Here is a 14,682-nt window from a genome sequence, read left to right on the forward strand (position 1 = left end):
CACAGACTTGGTGACTTGCTTCTCCTTCTGAGGCTAGTTCATTTACAAAAAATTCAAAAAGATAATTTTCTCCTGGTGTTCCTTCTTGATTGCTTGCTCTGGGGGAAACCAGCCATCATGTCGAGAGGATGCTCTTCTATGAAGAGGCCCACTTAGGGAACAAACCATGGCCTCCAACAGGAGTCAGTGCCAACTCACTAGCCATGCACGTGAGCCCTCTTGGAATCAGATCCTTGATCCCCAATCAAGCCTTGAAATGACTGCAGCCCTGGCTGACATGGGACTCAACCTTGGGAGAAACCTTAATCATCCTGCCAAGCTGCTTCCAAATCCCTTGCCTACAGATACTAAGCCCTAAGAATACTTTGTTGTTTTAGGCCACTAGGTTTTGGGGTGACCTGTTCCTCAGCAGTAAAAAGTTAATACTTGGTACCTGTGGAATGGGTAAAGATGGACTGTTGATTCCCAAATTATTTTCACAAATACAAAAATGTATGACCAATGAAGGCATGAAGAAAGATGGATTGTTGTCAGATGTGGTGACACACGCCTGTAGTCCCAGCTATTTCATAGGCTGATACAGGAGAAGCACTTGAGTCCTCCCACAAGTACTAGGCCAGCCTAGGCAGCATAGCACATAGCAAGACCCCATCTCAAAAAAAAAAAAAAAAAAAAAAAAGCCTCTTGATACACTAGTAATTTTCCCAAACCTAAATAACATACAGATTCAGTCGGCTCATAAAGTGCTGTGTAATGAAAGTGTGGTGCCTCCCAGAGGAAGGACGGAGTGTTTCACATAGGTGTGATTAGTGGAGGCAGGATATAAGGGAAACACTCTTTGGAATGACTTCAAAGTGTGATTCCCTTCTGCATCTTATTCTTCACCAAATTTTCAACTTTTGGAAGATTGCACTGGCCGAATAGTCACAGGACAAGAAAGCACCTTTAGGGTAGCATGAACAGGAGCACTTGAGAGCCACATGTGCATATAAATAGAGCAGCATGGAGAGCGCAGAAGCTGCCTGTTGGATTCATCTGTGCTGTACAATTTCAAGTTGTTCCATGGTCTGTGAGTAGAAGGATGGGTTGAGTAAGATGGTGAGTGTGTCTGTTTGCCTGAAACTGTAATATCCAAGTATCATTTCTTTTTTTAAAAAAAATATTTTTATTAGTTGTTGATGGACCTTTATTTATATGCGGTGCTAACCGCAATTGAACCCAGTGCCTCATACATGCTAGGCAAGTTCTCTACCACTAAACCACAACCCCAGCCCTGCAAGTATCACTTCTAATACAGTATTTAGTTAGCGCATTTTTGGATAAAAGAGTCCTTATGCCCACCCCTCCAAAATATATGAAGAATGGTGTAGTTTAAAAAAAAAAGTCTGCAGTGTTAAGAGTTAAAGTCCATAATGTGACGATCCTTCTGTTTTCTGGATGAAATTACAGTCTTTGATAAAGCTATTACTTTTGGTACATATTGGCAGATTGTTTTCCTATTAAACAGAATGTAAACTGTCTTCTTTATAATGTTTGGAGAGACTAAAAAATCTATAAAAACATGTTATTATGGTGGAAGATGTGTATTTTATATTGCATAATTGTTGATCATGACAAAATATCTTTAATACCTGGGTTGTTGTACCAGCAGTTTAAAGTAACATTTAAAACATTACCTGGAGAGACAAAAAATGTGCTTGATTAAAGCCATGTCACCAACTGATCTGTGATCAAAAGCCACAACTATAGTTATTAAGTGAGTTGTAGCTGTTTTTAGTATCTATAAAAATCTCATTCTGGTAGCCTAGTTTTCAAACATTTTTTATTTTGGTAGCTTCTCAAGTTATGATTTACACACACATTAACAAAGATGAGAAATTAACATGGAAAATAAGCCTCCTTTTCTTATCTAACTTTTGGCAAATCACAGGCTAGCTTCTTTGTTGAAAGTCTGATCCTTAAATACCATTTATTTGTAATCCCTTCTTTGTCAAAAACAGTCTAACAGTTACTACAATTAGACATATATCTGCCATATCACACACCTGGTTCACCTCTTGATATTGGTCACCCAAGAGAAGTAGAAGCCTTTGTCCATGTAAATATCAGTGCATGATTGCTCGTCGCACCTTTTATTTATCATAGCCACAAAATGAAATAGTCCTCTGCTATCCATCTATAGAAGAATGGGTGAACAAAACAGGATGTATCCATGTGATGGGAAACTAGTCAACAATACAAAGGAATAAATCACTGATAACCTCCATCTAAATAAATGAACACTTTTGCTGAGGCTGGCTTTCAACTCACTATCCTCCTGCCTCAGCCTCCCGAGCTACTGGGATTCCAGGTGTGTGCCACTGCGCTCGGTGGAATGTCTGCTTTTATGTGCTTCTCATGAGCTTTTTGGGATGGCTGCCAGCTTGAGCAGTGCACTTCTCCCAGAGTGCATGGTGATGATCTAGGTTCTCACTGTTACCTGGGAAATGCTACTTTTATTTTGCAGTAGAAATACAAAAGAAAACCTGAGCTCAGTTTCTCATGGTCATAGTTGAATTTGATGGAGTAATCTAGTTGTTTCCCACATGAGATTCTTTTTTCTTTCATCAGAAGAGAGTGTCATGGAAAATAACAGGAGAGCAATTTTACCTTTGTGTGGTCCTCAGGGTCTAAGATTATGTATCTGGCACATGGGAAGTGAATGGATTATTACAGTATTGTGCTATGCATGGATAGTTTAGGACCAGGAAACAAGCATTGCTCATGCCTTCTCAGCCTTGTGTGTGGAGTGGGGGACTGCAACCAGTGCTTCTTTGGGTACCAAGTCTCAAGCACATCGTTTAGCTTTTTTGTTTATGAACTGCCATGGCACCACAGCATATGGCCATTGTGGACAGACAGGGATTGGGGGACATGGTCAGAAGGAGGTTATAAGGGCCTGAATCCATTTGGGTTAATGAGGGATTGGGAGATATCTGTAGGGAAACCATAATGATAAGGAGGATGTAGACTCTTCAAGGAGGATGGAATGAAAGAAGTCTGGGTGTTTGAGTTTGAAAAGAGACTATGGCAGACTATGACAGGGATCTGGTGGAGGGAGTCACTTAGAAAATTCTGGTCCCTGGTGGCTGTGGCCAGCGCCAGGACAGGACTTATTGCTCCTGTAGCTTATAGCTTCATGAAGCTTCATGTTAGCTAATAGGCTCTTGGTACAAGCCTTCCATCAGCTAATACTGTGTATGTAAAAATGTTGCACAGCAGAAGTTGGTCTTTTGAGTTCCCATTTCCACAATAGATTTATGAGAGTTAGGAGAAAAGGGTGATCAGATGAGCGATCAGAAAAACTGTCTTTGGCCATTCTGCCAGTGCTACGGTGTGTGTGTGTAGTCACACCTGAGTGGGCTGAGCTGCATTGACCATGGGGAGTGAGGATGCCCGCATTAGCCGGAGAATGAACCAGGTTCATTAGGAACATAACTGCTTTCCCAGAATCCAGAGCTCAGATAGTGAAGAGGGACATTAGCAAGGTCCCTGAGCCCTGGGTACAGGCAGCTATTCTCAAGGAGGATCCCAGGAGCAGACAGAAGGCTGCCAGCCCTTTCCTTTGGGTTCTGGCCATGTTGCCATGTTTGCCTGGCTGGCTGAGAGGACTTTCTAGCTATTTCACTCAGTGATGGAGGTGGCTGTCCTGGTCTGCACTGGGGCCATATTCATTGAGTGATTCTGCCATCACCAGGGTCCCTGAAGGGCCTGGTGCAAGATCTAATCTCATCCTGCAGTGAAGACAAATAAGAACAAGTTAGGGCATAAGTTTGTTTGAATAAGTTGAGATCAAAGGGGAATTTTAAAATTGTAAGCTGGGATTGTTTAATGTAGTACAGTGATATATCCCTGTTATAAAAGGATCAAATTTTCACTGAAGCATTTTTGTTTTCTTAAAAACTGAAAAAGTGGGGCTAGGGTTATGGCTTAGTGGTAGAGTGCTTGCCTCATATGTGTGAGACACTGGGTTCAATTCTCAGTACCACATATAAATAAATGAATAAAATAAAGGTCCATCAACACTAAAAAATATTTTTAAAAAACTGAAAAAGTGCTTTGTGTTGATAAATGATCACAGTGAATAGTTAAGGAAATATATACTAAAATATAAATTGCTTCATGTTGATTGGCTGTATGTTTTTATAACCCATTTAAGTACAATTGAATAACACAAAGTGTATTATTCACTTTGAAATAATTGATTCAGTTGTATATTATGGTTTACCACACTTTTCTGCACATAAGATCTACCTCACTAAAATATTATTGCTATATATTAGTGTATATACACAACACCGGAATGCTTTCTGACATGGTATAATTTAATTTTGTCATTAGAAAAACACATGCAACCTCTGCAAAGAGTATAAATGTTTATTATGGTGAATAAAATGTTTCAGTTTAAACAAATATAAAATATTTTATAAGCTCTACATTTTTTTATGTTAAGTGCCAGAATACAAACAGTTAACAGTTTCACTTCTGTCCTTTTGATTGATATTCTAAGCATTGATGGAAGCAGGAAGATTACAAGTTTGAGGTCAGCCTGGGTCACTTAGCAGGAACCTGTCTCAAAATAATGAAAGTTTAAAAAAAAAAAAAACCTAATTTTGGGGCTGGGGATATAGCTCAGTTGGTAGAGTGCTTGCCTTGCATGCACAAGGCCATGAGTTCAATCCCCAGCACCACAAAAAACAAAACAAAAACTTAGTTTAAGAGAGGTGAGCTTCACATTATTCCTTAGGAGCTAATTTAGATACATAGAATGGGAGCTCCAGGTAAGACCGCTGGACTAATACCTATTCCATTCTTCTGGAGTAAAGAATGTGCTCTAATACCATAAAAATTTGGGAAGACATGGAGCCAGAGGGACAGGGATTGGAACTGACTCAAGAATCATGAGAGATTTAAGGGTGGTAGAAGGCGAAGGGTCTTGAGAGTTGATGTGGCCGCCGTGGTTGGAACTGAAGGGGCGCAGGAAGGCAGTTTGATCAGAGAAAGGCTCTGCTGTTTTGTAAGCTGCCTCCTCTGGCGTGCCCTTCACTGAGTGGTCTCATGCCTTGCAGAGAGGCTTGTCTTGGAGAATGTGTGGCATGGTGCCTGAAACACTGGGCACAGTGCAGTGCACACAGTGGGATGTAGGGAGAGTGCTAGATGAAGAGCACCTGCCTCTGCTTCTTTCCTTTTCTGTGAAATGGGGATTTTACAGCACCTGCCTCTGGAGTCCACTGGCTTATAGGGCATTGCTACAGAAAAAGGTGTGTGGCCAGCTGCCACTCCAAGGTATCACCTTTTTGTATTCATCTCACATACTTGATTCTGTCAGATCATGTGTCACTTTTTCCTGTAGGCCATTCTAATCCTTATTGAAGCACTTGTATTTTAGAAACTGTTATGTATTTCATTTTCTCAAAAGCAGATGACAGGGGCTGAGGCTGTGGCTCAGTGGTAGAGCGCTCGCCTAGCACGTGTGAGACACTGGGTTCGATTCTCAGCATCACATAACAATAAATAAAAATAAAGGTATTGTGTCCAACTACAACTAAAAAAAAAAATAAAAAAAAAAGCAGATGACAGTAAGTTGATGTCCTTGGGTATCATCCATACAATTGCGATTATATGTCCTTAAATATTTTGACAGCCCCATCTGTTCAAATACATTTATTAAACCCTCAGTCCATACTAAATAATTTACTTATAAAACATTTTTTTTTTACAGGTGTGTGTGTGTGTGTGTGTGTGTGTGTGTGTGTGTGTGTGTGTTTGTGGTGCTGGGGATTGAATCCAGGGCCTTGTGCATGTGAGGCAAGCACTCTACCAACTGAGCTATATCCCCAGCCCCAAAACACATTTTCCTAATGTTTATTCCCGTATTATTATAGTGTCTGGTTTTTATGCATTAGGAAAGCTGTTATTTCAGGAAAAAAAATTCAAACCTGTTATTCATAATTAATAAAAATAGTCAACAATTAGGAAAAAGTCTTAAGAGAAAATAATTAGCATCCTCTTAACTTCTATCTAAAATCTGGATTTGTGTGAATTCTGGCACTACAGAAAAATGATTTTGCAGGTGAACATAGATATCAATGAATACCTTTCATTCTTGGCAGGTTGGGAATCCACGTGTTGAACTTACCCTCTCAGAGCTCCAAGATATGGCAGCTAGGCAACAGCAGCAAATTGAAAATCAGCAGCAAATGTTGGTTGCCAAGGTAAGTTACAAATACAGAGTTAAGGAAGCATTATTCAAAATGTGTGTGCCTCAACAGTCTTTCAGATTAGAATTCATCTACTTTGCACGGGTCACACTTGCCAGATGGGGCCCCCCCAGGCAAGTGTTAACACAGTGTCTTTTTCTCTGTGTGATCCCTTCTGTGTTAATGAATGCTCCTTAGCATCGTGATGGTGGGGAGGCATCCCAGCAAGAGTCCCTGACCCTTGCCATGCAGGCACTCTAAACAGGAGATAGTTGGCCCTTTTCAAATGAAGGACAGAATTTGGAAAGGATGCTTTCTGCTGTTACCTCTGCTTTCCTCTGGCATGTTTTCTGCCAGGGGTTGGGGTTGGTATTGTAGAGGAGCCCCACAGTCTGTGCTGGAAGGTCTGGCTGGGCCCTGGAGGTAGACAACTGGTGAAAGGCTGCCTGGTGTGCTGCTCTGTGCTGGACCTATCTGGTTGATAGCGTGCGGACTTAGTCTACTCACTGGGTTCTGCAATTGTGATTGGGATTCTGTAAAGCTGGATTTGGAATTTTTCTAAATCATATTTTAGTCATACTTGATAGACTAAAAAAATCAGACCTGTTGCCCATGCCTCCTGGAACTGACTCATGTTGTAAATGGCCTTAAAATGCTCTGAAACTGCTCCAAGGAGAACCTTTAAACCTTACCAGCTAAGTTCTTATTGCCTTCTTCTGTAGAGAGATTTACTTAGTTGAATAAATGACTATTGCAGGGTGACCAGCACCCTACCAGGATAGGTTCCTGCTCAGGAGGTGTGAGCTGCCCGGGAAACAAAAAGTCTGAAATAATTAGTAAGAAATAGAGACAGAGTCAGAAATTGGTTATAAAAAGGGGAGCATCTGATAGGTCTTCTGGTCCTGGTAGGAGCTGGAACTGAAGAACTGAAAAAAAGGCTCAGATTGTTTATGTAAGGGGGAGTACATAAAAGGCAGGAATCAGGTTTCAGCCAGAGGAGTCTTGGTTGGTGCTTGCTTTTTGGTGTGGCAGGGATCTTGATTGGCATTTTAGCAAGCCAGACCCATCTCCAACAGGCAGTGTGGCTCCAGTGGGTCACCTCCTCTCTGGTGCTGTGCTGAACTTGAGATGGAGCTCGGTAGGAAGCCACATGAACCAGGCATTCTCAAACCACTGGGGTTGCTGCTGGGAGTTCCTGATAACCACCAGGCTTTCCTGCCCAATGGCTTCAACAGCACTTTAGTTCACATACAATTCACAGATGGCCCCCAGGAAATGACCAATTCATGTTTTTTCATGCATTGGACATGCTATTGGACATACATTGCACTATCTATCTACTTTTATGTAAATAATAATTTGTTGGATTTGTTTAAAACATTGTCTCATAAATTTTATTGGATTTATAAGAATAAAAACAATTAAAATTAGAAATTATTTCACCCTCTTGATATTTTCTAAGATGAAATATACATAGTATTATGTAATTATAAATTTTCTAATTCTGCATATTTCCTTTCAATATATTGATCCAAGAATATTGCTATTAAAAAACAGCAAAAAGAACAATAAATAGGCTAGGTGAGGTGACACATACCTGGAATTCTGGCTACTAGAGAGGCTGAAGCAGGAAGTTTGAGGACAGCCTGGGTCACTTAGCAGGACCCTGTCTCAAAATGTAAAAAATAATGGAAAGGATTGGGGTTGAGTATAGCTTAGTGATAAAGTGCCCCAATTCCCAGTACTGGGTAAAACAAAATCAACTTTGTAGCCAGAGGTATTATCACGTGCCTAAAATCCCAGCTACTCAGGAGGTTGAAGTAAGAGGATCACAAGTTCCAGGCCAGCCTGGGCAACTTAACAAGACTTTGTCTCAAAGTTAAAAAAATAATAATAATAAATAAAAAGGGCTGGATATATACCTCAGTGGCAGAGTACTTGCCTTGCATGTGTGATACCTTGGGTTCAACCCCAGCACCACAAGAAGTAGTAATAATACATAAAATAAGGGCTGGGGTGTAGCTCAGTGATAGATAGCTTGGCTAGCACATGCGAGACCCTGGGTTAAATCCCGAGTACCACAAAAAAAAAAAAAAAAAAAAAAATATTTATTCAGTGATGCAGACCACAGTGAATGCCACATCTTAAATACTCTAACCCTAACGTCTTTCCTTTCCTTCAGAAAGTGGTATGTAATGCCTGCAAAATCTTACCTAAGCCTCTCTTTGTTTGGGTATATTCCATGCATACATGTGGGCATGAATATTTAATTTTGATTGTTATCCTTAAGGTATGTTTTCACATTAGTAAGGGAAAACTACTGAAAAGCATTACATATATTTTTTTATTTTAGAAGTATCCTTTTTAAAAATGTTTTATCATTAATACTTAAAAAAGCAAACACTTCCTTGATTGTTCAGTGTCCCTGGAAATTGGAGGCTCATCTCCTGACTGATGGCCTTTCTGTTTTCATGTAAAATCTCTGCTGCTCACACTCATTTCCTTTGGGAAGTTAAGAAGTGGTTAAAGTGTTGTAGCAGCAGAAAGCCTATACTCTGGTGGAAACAAGTTTGACAGAGACTTGACAGCTGTGGTGGAGTGCAGAGGGCATTGGGCACATACTCTCTGCAGTGAGCCTATCTGCACCTTCCATAATGGCTCTGATATCGACCAAGTGATGCAGAGCCGTGCACTTAGTCAGATCCTCTTGAAAATCCCCCGACTCATCTCACATTAATAGCCAGTAATTTCAGGCTTTTGTGAACTACTCTGTACAAGATTCCTCTAGTGCTGGGTGTGGTGGCACCCATTTATAATCCCAATGGCTCAGAAAGCTGAGGCAGGAAGATCGTGAGTTCAAAGCCAGCTTCAGCAATTCATCTACTCTGCGAAGACCCATTCTAACAAAATACAAAAGGGGGCCTGGGGATGTGGCTCAGTGGTTAAGTGCACCTTCAAGAATTTTTTTAAAGATTTTTTTTATTTACTTAAAATTCTTTAAGTGTTTCTTAAATATTGTTAAAGTAGGTATGGAATACACTCAGTTAAAAAGTATATACATGTAATTGTAAGTTTTAATTTGCAAGGTTAAGATTTTTTCCCTTCTTTGTCAGGAACAACGTTTACATTTTCTAAAGCAACAGGAACGCCGCCAGCAGCAGTCTATTTCTGAAAACGAAAAGCTTCAGAAACTGAAAGAACGAGTTGAAGCCCAGGAAAACAAGCTGAAGAAAATTCGTGCCATGAGAGGACAAGTTGATTATAGCAAAATCATGAACGGCAATCTGTGTAGGTTCCCGCGGCCCACTGTGTCCATACGCTCCAGGCCTAGATAAATCAGAGGCTGGTTGCTGATGGTTCAGGCATGAATTCATGTGGAATTTTGCTATAGCAAGGGCACTAAAGCTTTACTATTTTCTACACCTAAGAAAACTGGGTTGGTTAGGTTAAGTGATTTTTTTTTTTTTTAACTATGCATTCCCCCAGCCCACAAAGAAGTTCATATAAAACTAGTGAAATCCAAAGTAGGTTGTATTTGAATTCATAATGTAGTGTTAACATCAATTTTCTGGATTTGTTTTTTTAAATATAATTTTAATTATACATATTTTGGGGATACAGTGAGATAATTTGATACAGGTATACATTGTGTATTGATCAAATCAAGGTAATTTCTTCTTTTAAAATTTTTATTAACAGTAGCAATTGTGCATATTCATGGGAACGGTCTATTTTAGTCCAACCCTGATGATGCAGTCACCTCTTGTACACTGGCGACTGGAGTCCTTTGGTTGGCCAGGGCTGCTCCAGGACTCACTCATTATGAGCATCCGTTGTCATGAAATGGCTGAAATTTTAAGCTTCACCACGAGGTTGCTGTTTTTTGTTTCTGTGTGGGCTCTGTGGTTTTTTCAGTGATTGCATACATTAGGTTACAGTGATTAGCAAGACCTTCACCAGGCCTTTGTTCTGTTGGTACCTGATACTCCTGAGTAGTGTGGCCAAGCTAGCTTCTGAATCAGTTGCCTTTAGGAACATTCAGTAGTTACAGAGAAAACGGTTTGCTCTATAAGTCATGTCATGTCACGTGTTCCAAAGACTTGCTGATGTGTGTTTTAGATGACGCAACACTTAATCCATGGTCTGGCACTAAATAATACCAGAGTTGAGTGCAGCATATAGATATTAAAAAGACAGGATGTCAGTTAAATGAGTTTTTTTCTTTTTTGGTGGGCAATTATAGCTGCTGAAATAGAAAGGTTCAGCGCCATGTTCCAGGAAAAGAAGCAGGAAGTACAGACTGCAATTTTAAGAGTTGATCAGCTTAGTCAGCAATTGGAAGATTTAAAGAAAGGAAAACTGAATGGGTTCCAGTCTCATAACGGCAAGCTGACAGGACCAGCAGCGGTGGAATTGAAGAGACTTTACCAAGAACTGCAGGTGATACACCTGGGTCTGGGGAATATTTATATAAAACTTTCTCCTCTTTCTGGCTTTCTCCTGAGTAAAGGATGGATATAACTTCAGCAAGGCCCTAAGCAACTTAGTGAGGTCCTGAATCAAAATAAAAATGAGGATGTAGTGCAGCAGTAGAGCATACCTGGGTTCAACTTCCAGTAACTGCCCCCCCGCCCAAAAAAAAGTAAAAAGCAGGTGTGGTATAAATATATATATTTGATTTCCAAAGAACTTCTTTAATAAGACATGTAGAGGACTCTAGAAACTTGCATTTTTAACAAGACTTTGATTAAAAGTAGGGTCTGGGGAAGAAATTTTAACCTTCATTTTGTGTCAGATTATATAATACAATAAAAGTAAATTAAAAGTCATATACTTAAACAAAATCTTTTTGTACAAAGTAATAATAGATACCTAAATATAATCTGGTTTGTAAAATGAGGTAAAATGGAATCATGAGTGTATGGTTGTAGTCATAAGACAAAAAATCACACAGCAGTAAGGAACATTCACGGGTTAAATTCAACCACAAATGAATCCAAGTACCACTCCTCTGATTCCCACATTCCATCACATCAAAACCTATACCAGGCTTTTGGTTCTGTCCTTGTCCACAGGCTCTACATCTGATTGGATCCCTGAATTCTGCTCATTCTCTGTGTGACGTACATACTTTGTGTGATATACATCTCCGGAGACATATATCACTGGCTGTTGCTTTGGGGGTGGAGCATCCTGGGTGTCTTCTGTTAGTACCTATGCAGCACTGATAAACTTCCCCTCCAAAAAAATGTTTTAAATGGCTTTATGAAGTATGATGCATCAGCGTGCAATTCACCTGTTTAAGGAGTATGTGTTGGCAGAGTTGTGCATCCTCAACCACTTTAGAACATTTTAGAATGTTTTCACCACCCCAAAAAGAAGACCTGCACCCCTCAGCCATCACCTTTAACCACCTCTACCCTGGAACCTAGCAACCACACATCTGCCCTCCATCTCTGGGTTTGGTTGTTCTGGACATTTCACCATTGTGGCCATGGGACATGCAGGCCTTTATGCCTGGCTGCTTGCACTCTGTGTCTGCAGTGGAAGGTCACACTCTGACAGGTCTGTGGGTTGCCTTCTGATGAGCTGGATTCCCTTTGTTAGCTCCTTGTCTTTTGAGGCTCAGCTGCTGTAACAAAATACCACAGAGTTGGAAGTCCAGGATCAAGGTGCTGGCAGAGTAGATTCCTAGTGAGAGCCTACTTCTGATGGCTGCCTTTTTACTATGTCCTCACACAGTGGGGAGTGAGCTCCAGTCTCTCTTCTTGTTTTTTTTTTAATTCAAAACTTTTTTATTTTAACCTTCATTTTGTGTCAGATTATATAATACAATAAAAGTAAATTAAAAGTCATATACTTAAACAAAATCTTTTTGTACAAAGTAATAATAGATACCTAAATATAATCTGGTTTGTAAAATGAGGTAAAATGGAATCATGAGTATATGGTTGTAGTCATAAGACACATGTATTAAACCAAAAATCACACAGCAGTAAGGAACATTCACGGGTTAAATTCAACCACAAATGAATCCAAGTACCACTCCTCTGATTCCCACATTCCATCACATCAAAATCCACCAGACTTTTGGTTCTGTCCTTGTCCACAGGCTCTGCATCTGATTGGATCCCTGAATTCTGCTCATTCTCTGTGTGACATACATACTTTGTGTGATATACATCTCTGTAGACATATATCACTGGCTGCTGCACTTTTTTTGCAAGTGAACCCAGCACTTTTTTATTTTTTTACTTTGAGACAGGTTCTCATTGAGTTGCTGAGGTTCTAAGTTGCTTGGGCTTGCCTAGAACTTGGAATCCTGCCTCAGCCTCCCCAGTGATTTATAACTGATGACAGATGTACATCACTGTGCCTGGCTCTCTTCTTAGAAGGACACATAATCAGCACATTGTTCGGGCTTGCCCTCTGACCTCCTCCAAACCTCATCACCACCCACAGGCCCCACCTCCAAACAGCATCACATTGAGGGCTTCAATGTATGAGGTTAGGAGGGCACCAACATTCAGTCCATAACCTCTAGATTTCTATTTCTCATAAGTTATTATTCAGGTGAAATTTCAAGCCGGAAACAAGTTTTGTGATTTTATTAGCACTTGCTAAGAAAAGTACTATATCATTTTATGAAATGAAGGTGTTGAGAAATAAAATGACTCGTGCTTGCTGTTAAGTTCTTTAACATTCTTTTATGTTTGAAGCAATTGCTAAGCATGCAGACTTTTTAGGGTTTTGGTGAGGTATGATGAATGTATGTGATTTACTCCTAAATGGAGCCCTAGGTGGTTGTCCTGAAGGCTCCAGGATGGTCTCCTAGAGTTCCTTTTGGCCCTAGTCCCTGTGTCTACTTTGAAGAGAACTTGTAGTTCCATGCATTTGGTCTCTTTTTGTTCCATAAGAACTCTGTTCTGGCTTTGCCTGTGCTGATTTACAGAACATGTAGTACATGGATGGCAGTACATTTGTCTAAACACATTCAAATTTAATTCTATTTTTTCTTTTTTCTTTCTTTTCTTTTTCTCCCTGCAGTGAGAATTTACCTCTTCATTAATACAGGTCTTAAAAGTTGTTCTTTCTGTTTTGCAGATTCGTAACCAGCTTAACCAGGAACAGAATTCAAAACTCCAGCAGCAGAAGGAACTCTTAAATAAGCGCAACATGGAGGTGGCCATGATGGACAAGCGAATCAATGAATTGCGTGAACGTCTTTATGGCAAAAAAATCCAGGCATGTGAAAGAGAAAATGTCTGTGAGATAAACCTCAAAAAGTAGCTCATCTACAAATGCTAATCTCACTAAATGAACCATGCTCCCTCCCCTTACTTGCCACAGCTGATCAGACAAAACTGGGCTATAAGCCCATGAGAGCAGAGCAGGTGCTGATAGCAAGGATGTCTTCCTAGAGTTCCCATACACATACTAAGTGATTGATGCTTTTGTGGTGTGGTGGCAGTGTCTTCTTGTCAGCCTCTGCTATACTGAAGGATGCTGTGAGGAGGCAGGCATTTATGTCAGGGCCTTCCCCGGGGGGATGGGTATGGAAGATGGTAGAGGAAGAGGGGAGCTGCCGTTCCACAGCAGAATCCATCTTTTACTAATGCATTTACCCTTCTTTCAACCCAAGCTTGAAAGTCAGTAGTTTGTGTAACTATGATTTCAGATGATAGTTTTCCTTTTTCTCTCTTACCAATAGCACAGGCCATAGGTGAGAGGATTCACGCATCTGCTCCACACTGAGTTACATGGCAGAACTTTAGTAATGGTGTGATGTTCAGGGTTTCTCAGAGAAGTAGAATCCATAGTGTGCGTGCATGTGTGTGTGACTGTGTGTGTGTGTGTGTGTGTAGAGAGAGGGATTTATCTCCAGGAGTTGGTCATGTGAACATGGAGTCTAGCAATTCCAAAATCTGCATGGCAGGCCTGCAGGCCCGGGGGGAGTTGTGTTGCAGCTCACATTCAAGGCAGTCTATTGTAGCACCCCCTTCTTCTGGGGGATCCTCAATCTTCTTTTAAGGCCTTCCACTGATTGGATGTGGTCCACCTTCCCATGGAGAATCATCTACGTTACTCAGAGTGCATTGATATGAATGTTAATGTCCTCTAAAAACTGAAACTCTGATAACATCCAGACTCCTATTTAGCCAAGTCTCTGGGCACCGGGGCCAACCAAGTTAAAGCATAAAACTAACCATCAAAATGTCCTTATCTGGGCTGGGGTTGTGGTTCAGGGTAGAGTGCTCACCTAGCATGGGCAAGGTCCTGAGTTTGGTCCTCAGCACCACATAAGAATAAGTAAATAAATAAAAGACATTGTGTCCATCTACAACTAAAAAATAAATATTTAAAAAAACAACAACAACAAAAATGTCCTTATTCCTTTTATCTGCTGCTCCAGTGGATCTCTGAGAAGCCAGTCAGTGCTTCT

The 14,682-nt window shown here is 40.5% G+C and overlaps 1 protein-coding gene across 2 annotated transcripts in view; it reads left to right on the plus strand.

Annotated features, from left to right (window-relative positions):
* The window catches only part of Ppp1r13b (protein phosphatase 1 regulatory subunit 13B), an 82,278-nt gene that overhangs the window by 54,548 nt on the left and 13,048 nt on the right, over positions 1–14,682 (plus strand). For both annotated transcript variants that reach the window (XM_076849549.2, XM_076849550.2), the window contains exons 5-8: positions 6,153–6,254; positions 9,353–9,527; positions 10,483–10,679; positions 13,344–13,484. In XM_076849549.2, coding sequence (XP_076705664.1) covers positions 6,153–6,254; positions 9,353–9,527; positions 10,483–10,679; positions 13,344–13,484 — 615 coding nt within the window. The remainder of the gene's footprint in view (positions 1–6,152; positions 6,255–9,352; positions 9,528–10,482; positions 10,680–13,343; positions 13,485–14,682) is intronic.

The sequence above is a fragment of the Callospermophilus lateralis genome, chromosome 3, assembly GCF_048772815.1.
Source record: "Callospermophilus lateralis isolate mCalLat2 chromosome 3, mCalLat2.hap1, whole genome shotgun sequence".
Lineage (NCBI taxonomy): Eukaryota > Metazoa > Chordata > Mammalia > Rodentia > Sciuridae > Callospermophilus > Callospermophilus lateralis.